Genomic DNA, 21536 nt, shown 5'->3' on the forward strand with positions numbered 1-21536 from the left:
AAAGAGACAATTGTCCATCATTGTTCTAAACTTAGGATGCTAGAAGTGGCCTGGAATTATTATTATAATTTAAATAAGAAAAATCATCTCAATGATAAACCTGAGTAGGGCTCTCCTCATCCTACACCCACCCTTTATAGCTACCTTCTCAGAGAAATAGCTCTTTCAATCATAACATATAAGAACTTTTTAAGATAAGTATGTGTTGGTATAGCACCCCAGCTGATATAAAGCACCTGTCTCTTACTGAATGATGCCAAAGGATCAAAGGCAGTAGCAGATCCAACTTGTGTGGCTCATGAAGCTCATACAGTGTGGGGGCTGAGGTGGGGGAAGGGGTCTTTTTAAAAAATAATACAAAATTATGACTACAAATCTAGTTATAAGAATTCAGAAGGGACTCACGTAAATAAGGAGCCCTAAAGTGTCACCATTTATCCACCTCTGATAAATAGGTAATGACTTCGGTAATATACAAATGACAAATGGAGAAGCATTGCTGTTCCTTAAGGACCAGGAACCTGATTAAGAACCAACATCTTCCCCAAACAAGGTCATCCAAGAGATGCCATGTTTAGTCAATGTGTGGTCACATATATCAATAACATATTGATCAGAGCTTCAATCTTACCACTGGTATGTGAAAAGAAAGTAGCTGAGGAAAAATTCTCTTTACAACTTAAAAAAAAGGTAAGAATTGCCTGTCTTTTGGGTTTTCTTGACCTATGTTCACACTTAATCATTAAAAGACTAAAAATGATATTTGAAATAATGAAAAAATGACTATAAATGAACATAAATTAATTCAATCCTTGATTCTTTTGATTATCACCCACATACCAGCAACAAAAGAGGAAAAAGCAAGGAACAAATTTCAAATTATTTTCTTTTGGTATATGGAGTAACAGATACGTATTCTATAGCCTGAAAATCTATAATTTAAAAAAAGAAAAGAAAGAAAAGAGAAAGAAGAAAACAAAAAAAAACTATTTGTTATTTGAGATGGGCTAATAATTTTTCTTTGGTGAAACAAAATGCACGTGATGTGGGGAAATATAACATAGAGATATTTGATCGTTGGTAGAAATAATTCTTACTTATTTTACTAAGGAAATTGCCTTTGATTCACAGACAACTTAAGTCGATAAAGATGAATTAGTAATTAAGTCATAAATTAACTAGAATTGCTAACTACTCACCCTCCTGCAGCAGCAGCATGAAGGCACGTTCTTCCAAATTTATCTGGGGTGTCTATTTCAAAGCCTGCAGACAGCACGTGCTCATTACTAAACAAGGATACTATGCTATACTTTTGTCCTAGTTAAACCACAAGAAACATTGCAGAGACAGAAAAATCAGTTAGTAGAAAAACCAGAATGCAAGCAATTGTAGTCAGAAAGAGGTTGTCATGGAAACGAATGGTAACTGCTCAAGCTTGTCAATTTTATAGGAAGAACCGTGAAGTCAAGAAGGATTTATTTTAACATTCAGCCCTGGGTGAACCACAGCCCCATTTTTTAATCCCAGGATAGAAATTTATGAAACCAATTTGAGATAAGTAGGGCAATCGACAGGCAGATAGAACTCATGGACAAAACATGGAGGCAAAGGAATAATCTTAGCATGCTGGAATAGACATTTTCTGAAGTATATTTCAACCTTTCAGTTGGTTTAAGAGTTGGGAAACATGCTTGCATGCAGGGATTATTTTCTAAACATGCCAACAGTAGTGAAAGCAGAATCAGCCATAGGTAAAGTACTTAAAGGAAAAAAAAATGCCTCTGGGATATCTGATGAATTAATTCATAAACAATCTTTGCCTTGCAGACCTCTACCACTTTTGAAAGCCCAGGAATTTCTTAATATATGACAGTTGGCAGAGGTAGTGATAAGAAAGATTAGCAAAGCTCCAAACCAGAAACAATCTCTTGGCTCCAAATAGTCTCATATTTAAAAAATCGAAATTAAACCTAGTTGGAGGAAATCAGCCATAGTGATTTTTCAATGCCCAGGGAGTGGGAAAGTAACATGACGTTTTCTACCACCAGATGTAGGGTATTTAACCTTTTTCCTTTGTTGAAAAATATTAAATGCTAATCCATCATTTTAAACCTCAAAGACTTTTCCTTCTTCTGTGACGTAACTTTTCTATAAACTCTGGCCATCCCTGCTTCTTTTCACCCTAGAACACCCAAGCTTTAACTTGAAAAGCAGGCAAGATTCTCATTCTGGGGCAGGAATAATGACATTCAAACAGCTTTAACACCAAGGATTGTTGGGAGCTGTCACATGCAGTTAGTTGAGGAACACAACTCATCCTGACAAGTCAGGTAATGACATGAAGCACAGGCAGCCACTCACTCTGACCAGACACCTGAAGCCATTGACTCATGTACAGGACACATTAAGCCTCATTTCTGCTAATGGTTTTACTTACCTGATGATAACAACTTTCTGCAGCAGTCAGAGTGAGCATTTAGGGCAGCTAAATGTAAAGGGAACATGCTATGGATTCCACACCTGAGGAGTAAGAAAACAGAGGCACTCACGGCAACAGATCTCAAGATAAGTGCGGAAGGACAATTACCTTCCTAGATTCTCTGATGAAAATTAACAACACCTTGTGTAGGGAGTCTTGGCTGAAATAATTCGGTAATTCTTCCATTCAATAAATAATTATGCAACCAGTTTCTATCTTAAAATAATAAATGCCTGAATCAAAACCATAACTAAAAGCCCATTGCCATAGGAATGTATATTTAAAAAAAAATCTGTTTCACATAAAGCATGACTCTTTAAATTTAAAATTAATTTCCCTCTCATTTTCTTTCACCTTGGCAATTGTATGTCTCATTCTCTCATTCATCTATTCAACACTTTCTAAGCATCATAGACTATGCTAAGGGCTGGAGATAACAATACTGAGCAAAACAAACTCAAGTTTGAAAAGCAACCTGTTTCCTTTCTTTCTTTTTTTTCTACTTTTTTTTTTTTTTTTTTGAGACAGAGTCTCACTCTGTCACCCAGGTTGGAGTGCAGTGGTGCTGATACAATGATAGAGGCAGGGGGCAGAGAAATTCTAGGCAGAAAAGGGCAGGTTCTGAGCAAAACCCCATACTCAAGCTGAAAAGCCTGAAACTGTGCCCCAAAGTGAGAACTTATATCCCTGTTTTCCCACTCAAATGTTGCCTTTTCCTAAACCACCCATGGCCCTCCTCCACCGAATCCTGTGTCTATAAAAACCCCAGACTCAGCTAGTAGACAAGAATATGGCTGAATGTCAGAGAGAAGCAGCTTGATTTCAGAGAGACAGCCTGATGGCATAACTTTGGAGGACAATCTGGCCAGAGACAACTGGACTTCAGGGAATTATCTACCCATCCCGTCCCCTTTTCAGCTCCCCTTCCCACTGAGAGTCACTTTTATCGGCAATAAAATCCCCTGCATTTATCATCCTTTGATTTGTTTGTGAGACCTCATTTTTCCTGGATGCCAAACGAGAACTCAGGAGCCACAAGTGCAGATATAAAAGGCTGTCACATTGGCCCTTTGCCCTCGCTGGGGGAGGGCAGCTGCCTCATGCAAAAAGGCAAAGGACCCACTGAGCTGTTAACACTTAACCCAACCATGGACGGCAGAGTTCAAAGAGCACTGTAACATGCCCTCGGGGGCTTTGGGAGTTGCAGGCACCCCCGCCTGGATGCCGCTGCAGGGCCTGCACAGAGTTCACTCCTGCCAGTGCCAAAGCAGCCAGCTGGTTCCAGCACTCATTCACTCTAGTTCCCATGCTCATTCGCTCACGGGTTCCTTCCAGCGAGGAGTTGAGAGTGGCAGGCTGAGTAAACAAGGTACCCCTGTCACAAGTACCACAAAGTGGTCAGGGAAATATTCTGCTTCAGTGTAATCACAGCTCACTACAGCTTTGACCTCCCTGGGCTCAGGTGATCCTCTCACATCAGCCTCCTGAGTAGCTCGGACCACCACAGGCACACATCACTATACCCACCTAATTTTTTGGTGTATTTTGTAGAGACAGGGTTTTGCCATGTTGTCCAGGCTGGTCTTGAACTCCGGGGCTCAAGCAATCCACCTACCTTGGCCTCCCACAGTGCTATGATTACAAGCATGAGCCACCACGCTCAGCCCTTGTTTTATGTCTTGATTTGATAAACAAATATTATTGTTGTATTATGTCCCAAGCACTTTGCTAGGGGTTAATCATGGCTACATTGTTGAGAATAAAGTTTTGGATGAGAATAAAAACTAATGTTTGCCTTTTGCTGATCAAACTTCATCTTCCTAATAAATTTTTATGTTGCACATTAACCCACATCACAATACCAGTCACAAAAACACAATTGGGGCTAACAAACATTACTTTGCTTATATTTCATAAACCTAGTAGTATTAACGAGAGAATCTAGAAAAGGACTTTATAGACTGACCCCCACTAAGACACAGTCCCCAGGACGACCTCTTAAGGGACAGGCAGCCTTCTGATGGCAGCACTTTTTTGCCTTCGGGATTAAATCCTCCTCATCTTCCCTACTACATCTTCTTCAACAAGGACCCAAAGCCATGTGCTGAATTGTGGTTCATAACAAACAGCATCACCAGGTGGCTCCTGTGTACTTACAAGCATCTATAATGTTAGTGACCACTTCTCATAACACCTCATTTTAATCAAATAATACATTTCAGCTTTTTAAAACCTTCTACTTAATACAAACAAGTATGGGACTGTATCTGTTTACACCCTGCAGCATTAAATGCCTAAGTCTCCTCTCTGGCACAAAGTGGCCCATTTTCAGACTCCATGCTTCATAAAGAAAACGTATGATTTGAATTTGTTAAGCTTTGGGTACATACATTTTATTTACCATCTCAAAAATTATTATGGTGATGTGTGTGTGACTGTGTAAAAGGATATACACATTCACAGACATTTCATGGTATTCAGTGTTTTGCAAAATTCAATTCTGTCAGCAATTAGCCACTGTTTTCTCTTTCCATAATAGCTTCTTCCTATTTAAAGGTGGTTTTGTTCAGTCTTCCCTCTGTTTGTTTTCCTTTCCCTATATGGAGATTCCAGCCCAGTGTGTATAATAGCTGGCATCCATCAAGTGATGCAATTTGCGCGTCTTCCAGGCAGCGTCATGTGGAGAAGAACTGCTTGTAATTGCCTCTCTCATCATTTACCAAAAAAAAATTCTGAAATGCAATTGCATCAGTGATGACCTTGATGTTCTGAAAAGGGAGAGGGAGTTGGGGCATAGGAGAGAAGCTTTTCTACTTATGCTATTATTTATATTGTTCCCTCCTGATTCGAGAGATACATTCTTTTTTTTTTTTTTAATGCATAACATGTTTTAAAACCTCCTTATTAAATGGAAGCTAAAGTTAATGTGATTTTACCTAATCGTTTTATTTGTTTTGGGAATTTAAGGCAAAAATATGTGATTAAATATATCTGGACATTTAGAAAAGGAAAATGGATAGAATATTTTCATTCCTGAAAGAATGTGCCTGGAATCAAGGACTGGATTTCTCAAGATTTCTTTGAGCCTTTCTCATTCTTTAAATGCATACATACATACAAACACACACACACACACAAATATGTTCATACACACCCAAAAATAAAAATATATATACACATAATATATATACAATATAGTTTATAAAGTTCCATATATATCTTTATGTAAAACAATACAAGCAAATGAATTTGAGGAAATAGCATCAAACTCTATAAGAAACCACTTGGGACAAACAAAAAGTATAAGTGATAGTATAACAGAAACAATATGATATATTCCATAAACCTCATTATCAATATTTCCAATCAATCTTGCCACTTAAAACCCATCTTTGTATAATTCATCACATTCTACGTTCCCTGATTTTTTTTCACTGCTCCTTACAAACCTGAGAAGATGAGAGAGATAGAACCACTCTAATTTAAAAGGTCTAGTAAAAATTATGTTTGATATATATTTTTTACTCCACAGTGAGTAAAAAGTTACTACTTCAGTGCAGGATTTGAAAATAGATTCATGTAGACTCAAATACTATTGGCATTTGCACTTGTATATGAAACTATGGTTCAAATAGTAAAACTAAGTTTGAAGCCAAGATTGGAAAGAAAAGAAAAGCAGAATTCAGTGTCCCTGAATCAATTCAGAAATGATTTATGTATTTCAAAATAAAATTACTACTTTATTTTTATAAAGTAAGACTTATCATAAAGGAAAGATTATAAAACCTTTAGCAGGAAAATCAGAACTTGGCTGTCTTAACCAATTAAGAAGCATCACTCTTACTTCATCAGGTATACGTCAAGGAAGATCAAGAATGGAGGTGCCAAATCACACCAAAGTTAACAATGCATAAGTTACACGGAAGAGGAGAACAATTCCGGTTAAATTGCCACATTTATTTGACCAGTCATTAAATTAATGGAACACATTCATATTAGCTAGTTCTAATTTAGCTGTTAGTTGGCATCTCCTACCCAGTTATTTCAGAATCAATGAGGTCTGCAGGCCTGTCTTGCAGAGAGCTATTAGAAGTGAAGAAAGAGCCTTCACACGATTAGAATTTGGGGTCTTTGAAGCTTTCCCCTTGGCATCAGGGAGACGTGGCTGCCCTCCCTACATCCAGTCTTTTCTAGAGCCGCCTTCTTTAGGCCATGTGGGTAAAGAACATATGATTAAAGTGACAGAGTCAGAAACTTGGGGTTTGAGTCCTCATTTTGCCACTTGCTATCTACTTCATCTTTGGCGAGTGCATAATGGTTCCCTCCTTGGAAAAATAAGATAATTACAGTGACTCTATCATGGAGCAACTGTTAAGGACCCATTGAGATAATGTTCACGTAGTGCTAAAAGGGAGCCTCAGTCACATGGAAATCCTTTACCACACATGTTAGTATGATTGTTGCCCTTGCAATCCATATAAGCTTAACTGGTAATCAGCAGTAGATGAGTTTTGAAGTTGTAATCAGGTTGTACTTCCTTAAAATCAGGTGTATGATTCCTTAAAAGCCAAGAATGAATCATGATCAGTTAACATTTCTGTTATCTTTCTGTGTGTCTAAATTCTTTATAATATTTACCTCACAAGTGTCCCAGCAAAGTGGGATTGTTTTAGCTTTGCTCACTGAGTGGGTGAGACAAAAACATTTCCTAAATTTAGAATAGGATGATTTTGATTTTTTACCCAAATGATCAGTCCAACTAAACAAACCAATTTCTTATGAATTTTATCTATGCAATTCCAAGTATTTATTATGCGCCCTTAAGTGACAGCCATGAGACCTGGTCCTTGTTATTTGCAATGAACAGATGTTTTCAGTGGTTCCTTTTGAATCAAGTTTAAACACTCTAAAGTGACTGGAGAGGCCCCTTCTCTATCTGGCTGTTGTCTAATCTGCATATTCTAGAATCTCAATAAACTTGTTTCCATTCCTCTAAGTGCCAGGCTCTGTCCTGCCCCCAGGCCTTTGCACATACCAGTCCCTCTATCTGAAACTCTCCTATCTTTCTCTCCTGCTTCTCCCATTATTTCTCCAATTAATCAGTGCATCTCTGAAGCACTGGAAATATCTTTGGGATCTCAAGAGTTCTGGGTGAGAATCTTTAACCTGTGTTTTCCTTTTCATGATAATCTAAAACAACTGGCATAAAAGCATTTTTTTGGCTCATCGGAGTGGCCCTTTATTACCACATACCTCTGCCTAATTTCAGTGCCCATGTTTGTACTGAGGATCACACTGGTGTTAGTGTAGTACTGGCATGGGCCAGTGAGAAAAGAATAAAGATGGGCTCAATAGACAAGTGACAGGACTGAACCTAGGGAGGCCCAACGATAATGCAGTACCTGAGCCTTCCATATAAACAAAATTTGGCAGTAGTTTGAATAAGGGGTTCTGTGCTGCATGCCAAGTCCACTGTTCCACCACTTTAAGCCACTGCAAAACCTCCATTCTTGGAGTGTACACTGAACTCTAAAGAGCCTGCACCTCAGCCACCAGGACCATAATCCTACACAAATGGTGATTTCACTTTGGCAAAATGTGAACTATCACATCATCTGTTATGTAGGGGCAGCAAGCCACGTGCTCAGGAGCTGAGGGTCCAGATCCAATGGACCGAAGATGAGTCCCATTTCTACCCTTTACTGGCTCTGTGACCTTGAGCAGGTAACTGAACCTCTCTGTGCCTCATTTACACATTCCCATTTAAGATGGGAATAATCATAGCACTTACCCCATGAGGTTATGGTGAAAGTTAAATGTAACCCCTCAAAGCAGTGCCCAGAGGGAAGCACTCATAATGTTTGCTACTACTAAATTGTACAGTTAACATGAATGGTGTTGGTTTCTGTTTGCATGTATTTTGTAATTTTTAAATATATTAATTTGTTAGTGTCAAAAGCCTAAGGAGTTTATCTAGTTTACGTTTATACATATTTATGTATCATTATAATAAAAACAAGTATATACTGAGGATCTAAAAGACTCTTGCTACTATGAGCTAACTGCTAGTCACCCTTCAGTCTTGGTTAACCTTTACATCTTGCTTCTCTAGTCTTGCGAGACTGGGTTCCACATCTTAGATATGTTTTCACACATCCCAGTGGCACCCAGCAACTGCTCTGGCATTACACTTAGCGTGCATGATTGTATTGCTTGTTTAAATCTTGCTCCCAGGAGATTATAAATTCCTCAAGGGCAGGGACCTCTATAATCCCAGAACCTGGCATCGTAGGTACCACTTAGGCCCTCAACCAATATTTAATGAATGAATGAATGTCAGAGCCAGCTATCTATAAACTATCATACCCCTAATTCTGTTGCAGTTGAGGCAGAAAAAGAATGCATAATTGGTAAGCAAATAGGCAAATTAAAATCCTGGAGACAATCCCCAAACTAACAAAATTAAAGAAGATAAACCAAACGGCTTTGACACTATGTAAAGTTGCATGAGCACTGAGTCAAACCATAGGAAGTGACTCTGACTTAAAGTTCAGAGAAGCAAAAAGAATAACAAAGAACATTCTAGTCAAGGGCTGACGTTTACTTTAGATTCAAATAAATTCGTAAGAAAGTAATAATGATAAAACTTGTCATATAGAGTTAATTTAAATACGTTTGGCTATATTGCTTATGAATGAAGATGGGTTCTTTCCACAAATGCTATTTGTTTTTTCACTTATTTATGAAAGGCCTATTTTTCTTCTTTTTAATAATTCTATAAGGAACCTAGAGAACAGTGATTTTCTGAGAGGCTTTTGGCAAATTTAATCTTCTCCAATTACTCTTCCCTTCATTTTGATATTTTGCCCTAGGGTGGTTTCCATTCTCCCACACACACAAACACACAAAGGCACTTACACACACACATACAATCACTGCCCTAAGGAACCATTGTCGCATTGTAGCATGTCGCATCCCCAGATTCATTGTGACAAAGAAAGCAGACATGGCTCTTTGAGACTGAGACAATGTTTCCCTTATCTGTGTCCCTAGGACATAGCAGAGACAATGGAAGAAAAGGCTACTTGAACAACAATGCTATTTTTAAGGTATTTTTGCTACATGGTCTGTGTTTCCATAAATTGAAAGCAAAATAATTACAAGGAAATGAATTTCAATCATATTGAATTAAATGGTTTTTACGGAAAAATTTAAAGTAACTATTGGGTCCAGCTTATTTTTATTCCTAAAATGGATTCAAGTCTAGAAGAAAATCAGACATTCGTAATTGTTTGGCTAAAATTTCCCAAGTAACCCAAAGCTGAAAAAAATACCACTGAAAATATTAACACAGGTAAAATCAGTTGGTGCCTAAATATTTTTCTGCTTAATTAACACTGAGCATTTATTGCAGTCTCTAGCTTTGGACATCCACAATCTAGTTGGGAACTCCAGAACCTGGTAAGAGCATCCTGAATCTTAGCGTAGAGCTCTTTCCACAAAACTGAGAGGCTTATTTTAACTTAAAACATCCCAATTAAAAAGCTCTTTTGGCTCACAGCAGATTCCCCTCTCTTCTGTAAAAAGACATCCCACTGCTAATACTATTTGTCAGCATTCTCCTCTTCTGTCATCCCTCAGCCTCATCTTTAGCCCAAGACCTCATCTTTTCTTCCCTGGACATCTGCAAGAGGCTGCCAAGTGTTTCTAGCCTGGACTGCCTCCAATACGTCTGGACCGCCTCCAGTATGTCTGGACTGCTATCAGAGGGATCTTTCTTACACACAAATGGGATCATTAGACACAACCTGTTCTACACCCACTTATAATTCTTTAACAGCTTCCGAATGACTCAGAATGGAATCTAATTCCTTAGCAGGACTTGCAAAGTCCTTTGAGATGTGGCTCTTCCAGCCTTTCCACCTCATTTCTTTCCACTCCACCCACCAAACATCCAATGACCCAGCTTTAGAAATGTGCTTTTAACATGTTCACATGTTTATGTCTTTATAACGACTGTTCCCTCTTCTTGGGATATTCTTCCTTGCTCCCATTTCTCTTTCTACCCCATGATTCTGTCCATCTAGCAAACTCCTACATATCCTTCCTTTTGTTACAACATTGTCTCTTCTCAGGGATCCAGAAAATTAGTGTCTCTCTCTCTCTCACTCTGTTCCCACAGCCTGGGACAAACATCCATCTTAACAAACTTCACAATACACAGTCATTTGTGTTTGTTCTTATCTCTATTACTAGACTGGGAGGTGTTTGGAACCCAGTTCAACTTAATATTGGACTGATGAAGATAAACCATTATACCCTGCCAATCTACCAGAGTGCTTCACAAAATTCATTTTAAGTCCAGAATACCTGGCCCTCTGTGAATCTGATTTCATGATCCCACTACATTTTCCCCAGACCATTTCAATTTTAGCTCATTCTCGTATAAGACTTTCAACTGTGTTGCACAAAATTGACAAATAAAACAAAATTCCTAAGATACACTGCCCTCATATGGTTTTTCTTCTAAAAATTCAGTTACTGTTATACACAGTCTCTGTGATCAAGGCTAAACTCTTTATTCAGGGATTGAAGGCCCTCTTTAATTTAGTTCTACTACCTATTATTAAATAATAAAATAATAGCTAACATATATTGATAGCTGACTATGTGCCAGGCACTGTTCAAAGAGCTTTTAACATCGGTTATCTTTTTAATAACCTTAGCAGATGTATTTGTAGAACTCATATAGATCTTACCAGATACCAAAGAGCTTTACTAGTAATTAAGTCATTTAATCCTCATAACAAACCTATAGATAAGTCTTAGTATTACTACAATTTTTCCAATGAGGCAAGGGGCTTAAAGTCACACTGCTCACAAGGGAAGCAGCTTGGATTGGCCTCAAGGGAGCACCCACCAAAGCCTGGGCTCCCAACCACCCTGGGTCCTGCCCCTGGGTGGCGCATAGCATCACCACATTCTCTACTCTGTCAGGCCAAGCTCTTCCCTGGTGTGGAGTCTTTGCCTCTTTTGTTCCCGCTTTCCTCCCTGCTTGGGATGGCTGCCACCCTTAGCTGTACTCAGATAATTCTCAGCCCCTAAAGCCTAGCTAAAATTCATCTTCTCCTTGAAGCCTTTTCAGAAAATACTGGCCATCTTTGAGCTCTCTCCTCCCTGTCTATATTCTGTGACACAGATTGTCTACACCAAACATTTGCCACTTAAGTCTGCTTCATTTAGAACTTTATGATATATGATGTTGCACAGTTCTTTGACTTAAGTGGGTCTTGGGCCCTGAACAAAATTATGAGCTCCTTGAAACTAGATAACTTACATCTTCTGAAATCTCCCATAGCACCCAGCATAGATGCTTCATGTATTTTTGTGGAATTGAAGTTCAAAATGAAGTCAGGTTCCCCCTTCCCTACACAGCAGATTGACTCAATTGTACTCTATAACAGAAAAGCTGAGTAAGCACTCTGAATAAATTTTGAATTGGCTCAGTTATGTTTTACTTTTCCTGTTTAATATTAAGCATTGGGAAGGACAGAAGAATATTAGAAAGAAAAGTTGGGAATAAACTTCAAGTTTCCTTAATCAAAACCACTGAAATAGACCTCATTTGGATGAAGCTAAAAAATAAAATTGGTTCTTCTTTGCTTCTGTCATTAAAAGGCACTTAATTTATTTACAATGTAATTTGTATTTAGTATAATGGTACAGATCCACCTTAAGCTGGATAAATAGGAACTATCTACTGCATGGAAGAATCTTTTCAGCAGTATTCCCACTTGAGGCAATTATTCCACCGTATTTTTGTGGTAACCTACTTGGCTGTGTCAGCTCCGCTGGTTATTAAGGTGTTAATCAAAAGCTCATGACCGTATCTTGCAGCCACATGGAGAGGAGTGTTGCCATCCTTATCCACACAGTCAATTTCACCTCCTGAAAAAGATATTTTAATACAGGATAACGCAAGGATTCAGGTTGATTCAGGTGCTACGTTCTCAGTTAGTCTCTTGTATCAACGAAATGTTGATTTCTTTCCTATTCCCGTTGTGCATCTTTGCTTTGAAGTACAAGAATGCTTTTAAAGGGGACAAGTCACCCTCTGAAGCAGTAGTAGTAGTAGTAGATCTGCGTAGACAGAAGTCTATTAGAAATGCTTTTGAGGCTGGGCTTGGTGGCTCACACCTGTAATCCCAGCACTTTGGGAGGCTGAGGTGGGTGGATCACGAGGTCAGGAGTTTCAGACCAGCCTGACCAACATGGTGAAACCCTGTCTCTACCAAAAATACAAAAATTAGCTGGGCGTGGTGGTGCATGCCTGGAATTCCAGCTACTCAGGAGGCTGAGGCAGCAGAATCCCTTGGGCCTGGGAGGCGGAGGTTGCAGTGAGCCAAGATTGCGCCACTGCACTCCAGCCTGGGTGACAAAGTGAGACTCCATCTCAAAAAAAAAAAAAAAAAAGAAAAGAAAAGAAAAAGAAAAAGAAATGCTTTTGAGAAATCTTTCCATATTGTCTTAGTTAAGGATCCAAATCTCACAACTAAACACCTGCTCTGAATGAACAATGTATTCAAATCCCATAAAGTGTAATTCTGAAGACATGTTTAATTTTAATTGTCCCTCCTGAATTAAAGACCTATAACATAAGAACCAAAGGGGATGGAGAGTTCAGGAAATGATTTCATGTAATTTGATGATCTAGCTTATAGTATTTTAATATTATGACTAAAATGAGTAAAAGCATAGACAATAGACTGAAAATGCCTATATTTATAAAAACTATGACAATAATCATCCATACTTCTTTTAATAATATTGTCATTATGTTTTATTTTGCCTTCTCTTCCCCCAGTTTTTATTTCACTAAATTTCTTTTTTCCTCTTCCTTTTGTGTGTGTGTGTATATGTACAATGGTCTATTCATCATTCATTTATCTGAGGAACCATTTAAGAAGCTAGATATCATAACATTTTACCACTAAGTATGTTTTTCCTAAGAACGAAGACATTTTTGCACATAACCACAATTCCATCATTTTACCCAAGAAATTTAACATTCATAAAATAATTTTATGTAATATTAGTGCATATTCCAATTTCTCAGACTGTCCCCAAAATGTGCTTTATAACAGTTATCTTGTTTTAATCCAGGATCCAATAAAATACCCTGATAGCACTCGGTTGTCACGTCTCTTTGTTTCTGTTAATCCAAGACAATCCTCCTGGCTTTTTTTTTTTTTTTTTTTTTTTTAAGTTTCTCATGTCGTTGATATTATTGGAGGCCAAACCACGAGTTGTGTCACACGCTCTGCATTTTGGAGTTGTCTTTTGGTTTTTTCATTATTAGATTCAGGCTAAACATTTTGGCAATAATGCCCAGAGCAGATGCGTGCTTCCCACTGCATTTTCTTAGCACACACACAGTAACTCCATTACCAGGCGATGCAAAGTTTGACTACTTGCAATGGGTACCAACTTTCAGTTTGGGAAAAGAAAGAGTTCTGAAAATGGATGGCGGTGATGGTTGTACAACAGCGGGAATGCACTGGATACCACTGAACTGTACACTTAAAAATCGTTAAAATGATAAATTTTATGTTATATATATTTTACCACAATTAAAAACAAGGCTTTTTTTTTTTAATTGGTTAAGGTGGTGTCTGCCAGTACACTTACTGCAAAAATATCTTTTCCCCTTTGTAATTAACCAGCAATCTGTGGGGTGATACTTTGAGACTGTGCAGATATCTGATTTCCCAACAGACTTTTCCACAATAATTTTTAGCATATGTAGGGAGTACTTTGTTCAAAATTTATCTGAATTTTTTACTGTGTGCTTATATTATCAATATAAATTAGGTTCACTTGATTCTGTTTGCTTTCAAATTTTTTCACTGGGTTTTATTTTATTTTAATAATAAAATATTATTACATATTTTAATAATATGTAAAATACTTACATTTCAAAAGTTAAAATATTTTTGAAAAGGCTTACTCATTCTTATCCCTTCCTCTTCACCCTCATACACATCCTATAGTAATCATTTTCATTAGTTTTAGTTTATGCTTCTGTGCTTCTCTTTGCAAAAAAAAAAAAAAAAAGAATTTCCCCCCTACTTAACAGTGTATCCTATAACTCACTTCTAAAGATGACTTATTGGAGATCTTCCTGATTTTTGTACAGTTTTATTGTTTTCCATTGCACAGTCGTACTAGTTTAGTACATTCATGTCCTATGGATAAGCATTTAGGTTGTAAATAACATTTTGCTATTATCTGGAATGCTGCAGTGAATAATCTCATACGTATGTTGCTTCATATGTGTTAGATGTATCTTCAAGGTAAAGTTTCAGAAGGGAGATATCTAGGTCAAAGGGAAAATTAATATGTGGTTTTGTTAGATTTTGCCAGATTTCTCTCTGTAGGCACTGTGCAATTTTGCACTCTAACCAGCACAGTATGAGAAGCACTTTTCCTTATAGCCTCATCGAGCTTTTGAATATCTGCTGTCTAATGGGTGAGAGCTGGAATCTCTCTGCAGCTTTCATTTGCATTTCTCTTATTATAAGGGAAGTTCTCTTATATGAGGGAAGTTGAACATCTTTTCATAATTACAGAAGGACCATTTGTTTATCTTTTTCTGTAAACTATTTTTCATGACTTTTGCTCATTTTTCTAAGTTTGTGTGTATGTCCATAAACATACACACAATACTGACATCTAAACCATATACACACATCTATATATGCTAGGATAAGTAATATAAGACCCTGAGAAATAGAAATATATGAATGGCTTCAATCAATCTAGAAAGAGGTGATACATTTGTTTTAAGCACCTTATTTCTGATTGAGAAAGTATTTTCTTATTGTAGAAAATTTAGAAGATGCAGTAAAATAGAAATATAAAGAAGAAACCAGAAGTCATCTATAAATTCACTGATTATCCAAGATAGTCAGTACTAGTATTTTGGAATATTTCCTTCCAGTTGTGGGTATGTGTGTATGTGTGTGTAGAATTTTCCCACGGTTGAGTTCCTGGTGTAGAAAGAGTTTTTTAATTCTATGTTCTCCTTTAATGTTACATTACAAACCTTTCCATGTCATTAATTTTTTTCATTAATATAATTGTAAATGACTACATAATATCAGTATCTAGAGAATTTACTTAGCAAGTCCCCAGTTAATAGGCATTGAGGCCATATCCAAATCTTTGCTATTAAGAAAAACACAAGAATGAACATATTTACAAATAGTCTTTACATTTCAGATGATTTCCTTTAGTAACCTTTTTTTCCCCCTGAGATGAAGTCTCGCTTTGTCTGCCAGGCTAAAGTGCAGTGATGCAGTCTTGGCTCACTGCAACCTCCCCTACCCAGGTTCAAATGATTCTCCTGCCTCAGCCTCCCGAGTAGCTGGGATTACAGGTGCCTGCCACCATGCCCAGCTAAGTTTTGTATTTTTAGTACAGATGTGGTTTTGCCATGTTGGCCAGGTTGGTTTCGAACTCCCAACTGCAAGTGATCTACCTGCCTCAGCCTCCCAAAGTGCTGGAATTATAGGCGTGAGCCACCACGCCCAGCCAGCAACATTTTTAAAAGTAGGACTACTGGACTAAAAGTATGGAGACCCTTGATACATACTGGCAACAAGCTTTTGAGAAAGGCTGTGCCCATTAGCATTCCCATCAGCAGTATACTCGAGCACTGTGCCAAAAAGAAGCCATTGAGAGTCTTCTCAGATCCGGGGAAAGAGCATCACCTTCCAGGCCAGGACACTGTTCCTTGTAATAAGACCGTCCATAAGGTCCTCATCACATCTATATGGTCCTTCATTCCAATGAATCCTACTATTGGCCATTATAACTAATAACTCCCCAACATTTGTTTTCAGCAAACAATGCTTTTTTCTAGCCAGGTGTACTGGCAAAACACAGGGCTAGAGTATAAGAATATTTGCTACAAAGTGAAATGATTACCAAAATGTGTGCGCTTTGTGAAGGGGACAATTGTTTCAAAAACTCCAATTAGTACACACAGGATTTTGGATGCGTCCCTCTATTCTCAAGACTTCCATGTGTAGAATTTTGTTTGAAAATCAATTTGCTGCGGATAAGTTTACCCATTTAGGGGTTTGTAACTTAATAGCTGTTTACAAAAAGGGAATCCCTTTTTAACTGACTGGGACAGAGAACTATAAATGGGAACTTGAATAGAAATACTGATCTTTCTTCAAATCTTTGTTTCTGTGTTACAGTGGGGTTTTTTGTTGTTGTTATTTTGGGGTTTTTTAGGTTTTTTTGTTTGTTTGTTTGTTTGTTTGAGCCAGACTCTCGCTCTTGCTGCCCAGGCTGGAGTTCAGTGGCACGATCTTGGCTCACTGCAACCTCTGCTTCCCCAGTTCAAGTGATTCTCCTGCCTCATCCTCCTGAGTAGCTGGGATTACAAGCGCATGCCATCACGTTCAGCTAATTTTTGTATTTTTAGTGGAGATGGGGTTTTGCCATGTTAGTCAGGCTGCTCTTGAATGCTGACCTCAAGCGATCTGCCTGCCTCTGTCTCCCAAAGTGCTGGGATTACAAGTGTGAGCCATCGCATCTGGCCTTATTTTTAAAATAAATTGTCCAAATAATAAAGTATGATCACTTTTGTAAAGTAATAATTAAATATCTTTACATATATTCTTAAATACATAGAAAAATCCAGAAGTGTCACCAAGCTGCCAATAAAAATTCTTGGGATAGGGCTGAGGAGACACATTGGTGGGGACCACAGGGAATCTCTTTCATGACTTAATTTTAGTTTACAGTGAGCATGTACTACTCTTATAATCAGGAAAAATAATAAAAGAAAGCTAGTTATTGTGATCATCTAGGGACTCAACAGACAGTTAACTATGGCCTGAATTTAGAAGTGTCCAGTTGAGATCAATTCATTTTATGACTTGATGGTAGCTTTGGAGACAGGCAGCCACCTCATTCCCATAGATACCTCAGAGCAATTCAATGTGCACGTATCCGTATCAGAGCTGCCCATGGTGGTCTGCCTAAAAGCCCCAACTGTCGAACTGATCCAGGGAGATATGGGACAGATTCCCAGACTGCAGAGATCTGGACAAACACTCTATCAATCCACATCCTTCCCAGCCAAGAGTCACCAAACCATTCTTAAAAAGTGTTAGAGCCTCCAGGTTTACCAGTCTCAAATATGCCAAAAATTGGGTGGAGAAAGGGAAGAGTGAAAACTATCAGGAAGGGTGGAATAGAGGGTCTGAGCTGATAAAAGTTTTTTCTTGTAGTCGTTGCTTTCATTTTACAAGTCAGTTTAAAACTGTAAAAATATAGATAACTGGCCAGACACAGTGGCTCACACCTGTAATCCCAGCACTTTGGGAGGCCAAGGTGGACAGATCACCTGAGGCTAAGAGTTCAAGAACAGCCTGGACAATATGGCGAAACCCCATCTCCACTAAAAATACAAAAATTAGCCAGGTGTGGTGGCAAGCGATTGTAGTCCCAGCTACTTGAAAGGTTGAGGCAGGAGAATTTCTTCAACCCGGGAGGCAGAGATACCAGTGAGCTGAGATCGTGCCACTGCACTCCAGCCTGAGCTACACGCAAGATTTTATCTCAAAGAAAGAAAGATAATTATTGTCCATATATGCTTTTGTTATCATTTAAAATATATTTCAGGAGGCCAGGTGTGGTGGCTTACGCCTGTAATCCCAGCATTTTGGGAGGCTGAGGCAGGCGGATCATGAGGTCAGGAGATCGAGACCATCCTGGCTAACATGGTGAAACCCCGTTTCTACTAAAAAACACAAAAAATTAGCCGGGCGTGGTGGCGGGCACCTGTAGTCCCAGCTACTCGGGAGGCTGAGGCAGGAGACTGGAGTGAACCCGGGAGGCAGAGTTTGCAGTGAGCTGAGATGCACTCCAGCCTGGGCAACAGAGCAAGATTCTGTCTAAAAAAAAATATATATATATATATACACACACACACATATATATATACACACACACACACATATATATATAAGGAGATCATCATAACTTAGTGGAAAAATAAAAGAGAGACTCTATTTGTTATCTGAAAACATGTTTTCTATTTAAACAGCATCTCTACATAACTGCATTTCTATCTTACAATCACTCTACAAACCTTTTCATTTTCATTTGAAAATTTTTAAAACTTGTTTGAAATGCAAATGAAATATCTTTACTGTTTGTCATTTGAAGGTTGCAAGTTAAATATTGGTGATTGATCATTGACAACCAGTGAGGAAAATAAACATTTGCCAGTTTAGATGTATGCAGAGAACGTCAGAAAGGATAATTAATTAGCATCCTCTAAGCATTCATCTGAAATTAGTTTTTCACTGCACAAACAAGAATGGTCAGCTTATTAAGCTGCCTTGGAAGTATTGTGAGCCAAAGGGTCAAAAATCTCACACTGACTCATCCTAACCTAGAACTTGACTCTTCCTTTTCAAACTCTATTTATTTTTAAAGCTTCTGTGAAGAAAACATCATTTTTGAACTTGTGTAACCTGCTGGACCACATCTGAGGGGGGTGCCTAGGGCCAATGGTGAGGTCAAATGCCTCCGGACACCACATGGTGTCTTCACTCAGTTCCTTTCCCTCTCTCGCTGTGACAACACAGCTTCAGACAACAAACAATGTGATTGGATAGCAGAGTTAGTCTTTGCTTACTAACTAAAATAGAGTGGGTTTTTTTTTTTGTTTTTTTCATTATTATCGTACCAAAGCTGGATGATTCTGGAAAAACAAAGTTATGAAAACTAGTAATCCTGACTGGAGAGCAGTCAGCGAAGCAGAGAAAGCTATTCAAAGTCCAAACACCAATGCAATTTAACAAAACAAATAAATACAAAAAACATTCCTCAGTAGCACATTTAGTCGCTTCGGGGAGCCAAATGCTGTGCCCATGTGGTCCTGGAGGACAGAGCGGCTCCTGTGGGTGATGTCCCACTCTGGGGGGACTGACACCAGGTCCTAGGGGCATGAGCTTCTGGAGAGGGAGGGTCCCGGCAACAGCCCAGGATTCTTCCCAGAAGGAAGTCAACGAACAGGAGGTAAAAAAAGAACTTCCTTTTCTTCTCCCCAAGGGCATTTAAAAAAATGTCAAATGGAAGAATTCACAGTTCTCACATGTGTTATGAATGCAAAAAAACTGTCAGTTGAGAGAAGAGAATACCAAAGCATCCTTTTACAGGGAAAACTCTATTTCAAATATAAGTGACTCTCAGAGTAAACAGAATTCAATTTTAAAAGGAATTTTTTTAAAACACCATTGGTTTCTGGAGGTCATGTTTACAAGAGTGGTGGTTGAGAGTTCAGTCTCTGATGTCAGACTGCCTGTGTTCAGATCCCTATTCCACAACATACTGGCCATTTATCCGGACACAAGTGACAACCTCTCTGCCTCAGTTTCCTCATCTTTGAAATGGAGATAATAATAGTACCTCTTTCTCATAGGGTGGTTGAAAGGCTTTATAAGGGGTGTTTAGCCAAGTGCCTGGCACACTGTGAACACTTGGCTTTATCATTATCACTTAGCTTTATCATTATATATAATAGGCTATATATTATAGCCACTATATCCTTACCAATTCAGGCCACTGGACCCCACCCAATCCATAAGCAAGATGCCAGGACAACCAAGAATGAGGGAGGTTCTGAAACAAAGATCCCCTGAACACAGAGGATAAGAGACAGGGTCTCTTTTAGGTCTCCCCCAGCTCAAAAGTCTAGCAACAGCAGGGTGTGGTGGCTCACACCTGTTATCCCAGCATTTTGGGAGGCCAAGGTGGGCAGATCACTTGAGGTCAGGAGTTCGAGACCAGCCTGGCCAACATGGTGAAACCCCATCTCTACTAAAAGTACAACAATTAGCTGGGCATGGTGGCGCAGCTGTAGTCCCAGCTACTCAGGAGGCTGAGGCACAAGAATCGCTTGAACCCAAGAGGCAGATGTTGCAGTGAGCCAAGATCACCCCATTTCACTCCAGCCTGAGCAACAGAGTGAGACAGTGTCTTAAAAAAAAAAAAAAAAAAAAAGTCTAGCAAGGCAGGACATGGAAGTCTTCCAGCCCACATGGCTCTTGGAGAGGTCAAAGCTGCCAGCAGTCCCCTGGGACCGTTGTAAGCATGCCAGCAGGACAGAGGGGAGATGCGTCATGGAGATGACCAGCACCGCCTGACACACAGGGATGAACCTGCGGGGAAGGCAGTGCTTAGACGGAGATAAGTTGTTTTCCCTCCAACCTTGTCTCTGGAGCTTGAAGTTGCTCTAAAAGGGAACCAACCTGTTTAAGTTTTGTTTGTTTCTAAAAGTTTTGTTTGTTTTTAAAGGGGGGTGGACATTATTTCTGAAAAACAGTTGAGAGATACTGTGGCATAAGAGACGTGCTCAAAAGAGACTAGGGTCACTCCCCCCAGCCTCCTTTATTTACATTCAGCAAAATAAAACACAGTGGCCTTTTCAACGAAATGAATGTCAAAGGCATAGCACATATTTCAAATTAGGAATAGTGGGTATTGCACAGTTAATTTCTGTTTTACCTTCCTTGGCTCACTGGAAATTTGTTAGGATTTCTTTTCCCCTACAGCTTCACTAGAATGCTTACAAATTTCCCTTGCTTTGCTGCAGATATTTTGCTTCCTAAGCATAATTCCACTGGCTGGTCTTCCATCCAAATGTCAAATGACTTCTTTGTTTTAAGTATTGCGTGCCTAAGACATAACTCAGTGCCACTAGTAATTCAAGTGTATGTGATCCGAAAGTCTTATAGATGAGAAAAATACAGGTCCAAGGAAATTGACTAATATCAGAATTTTGAGAAGTAGAAGTTTGGGTCAACTAAAAATAGGAACTGCTGGATTGACCTGGAATGTCAGCTTAAAATCTGAACTAAACCTGGTTTTTGGTTTTTTTAAATCGTCTCTAAGATTTGCTAATAGAAGTTGTGTTGTCAAAGTCAACCCACTCACAGATGCTGCTGGCCATGACCCCATGTTATTAACG

General features: G+C 38.7%; 1 protein-coding gene across 2 annotated transcripts in view; it reads right to left on the minus strand.

The window, feature by feature from the left end:
• ANKRD44 (ankyrin repeat domain 44) overlaps positions 1-21536 on the minus strand; it is a 204563-nt gene that overhangs the window by 103897 nt on the left and 79130 nt on the right. Inside the window, exons 9-11 of one of the 2 annotated variants that reach the window (XM_011997192.1) lie at positions 12313-12427; positions 2438-2520; positions 1200-1263 (exon numbers count right to left, since the gene is read on the minus strand). In XM_011997192.1, the coding sequence (XP_011852582.1) occupies positions 1200-1263; positions 2438-2520; positions 12313-12427 (262 nt within the window). Of the gene's footprint in view, positions 1-1199; positions 1318-2437; positions 2521-12312; positions 12428-21536 lie in introns of both variants that reach the window. The other variant, XM_011997191.1, reaches the window with a different exon arrangement.

This window comes from Mandrillus leucophaeus, unplaced genomic scaffold (assembly GCF_000951045.1).
Source record: "Mandrillus leucophaeus isolate KB7577 unplaced genomic scaffold, Mleu.le_1.0 Scaffold532, whole genome shotgun sequence".
Taxonomy (NCBI): Eukaryota; Metazoa; Chordata; class Mammalia; order Primates; family Cercopithecidae; genus Mandrillus; species Mandrillus leucophaeus.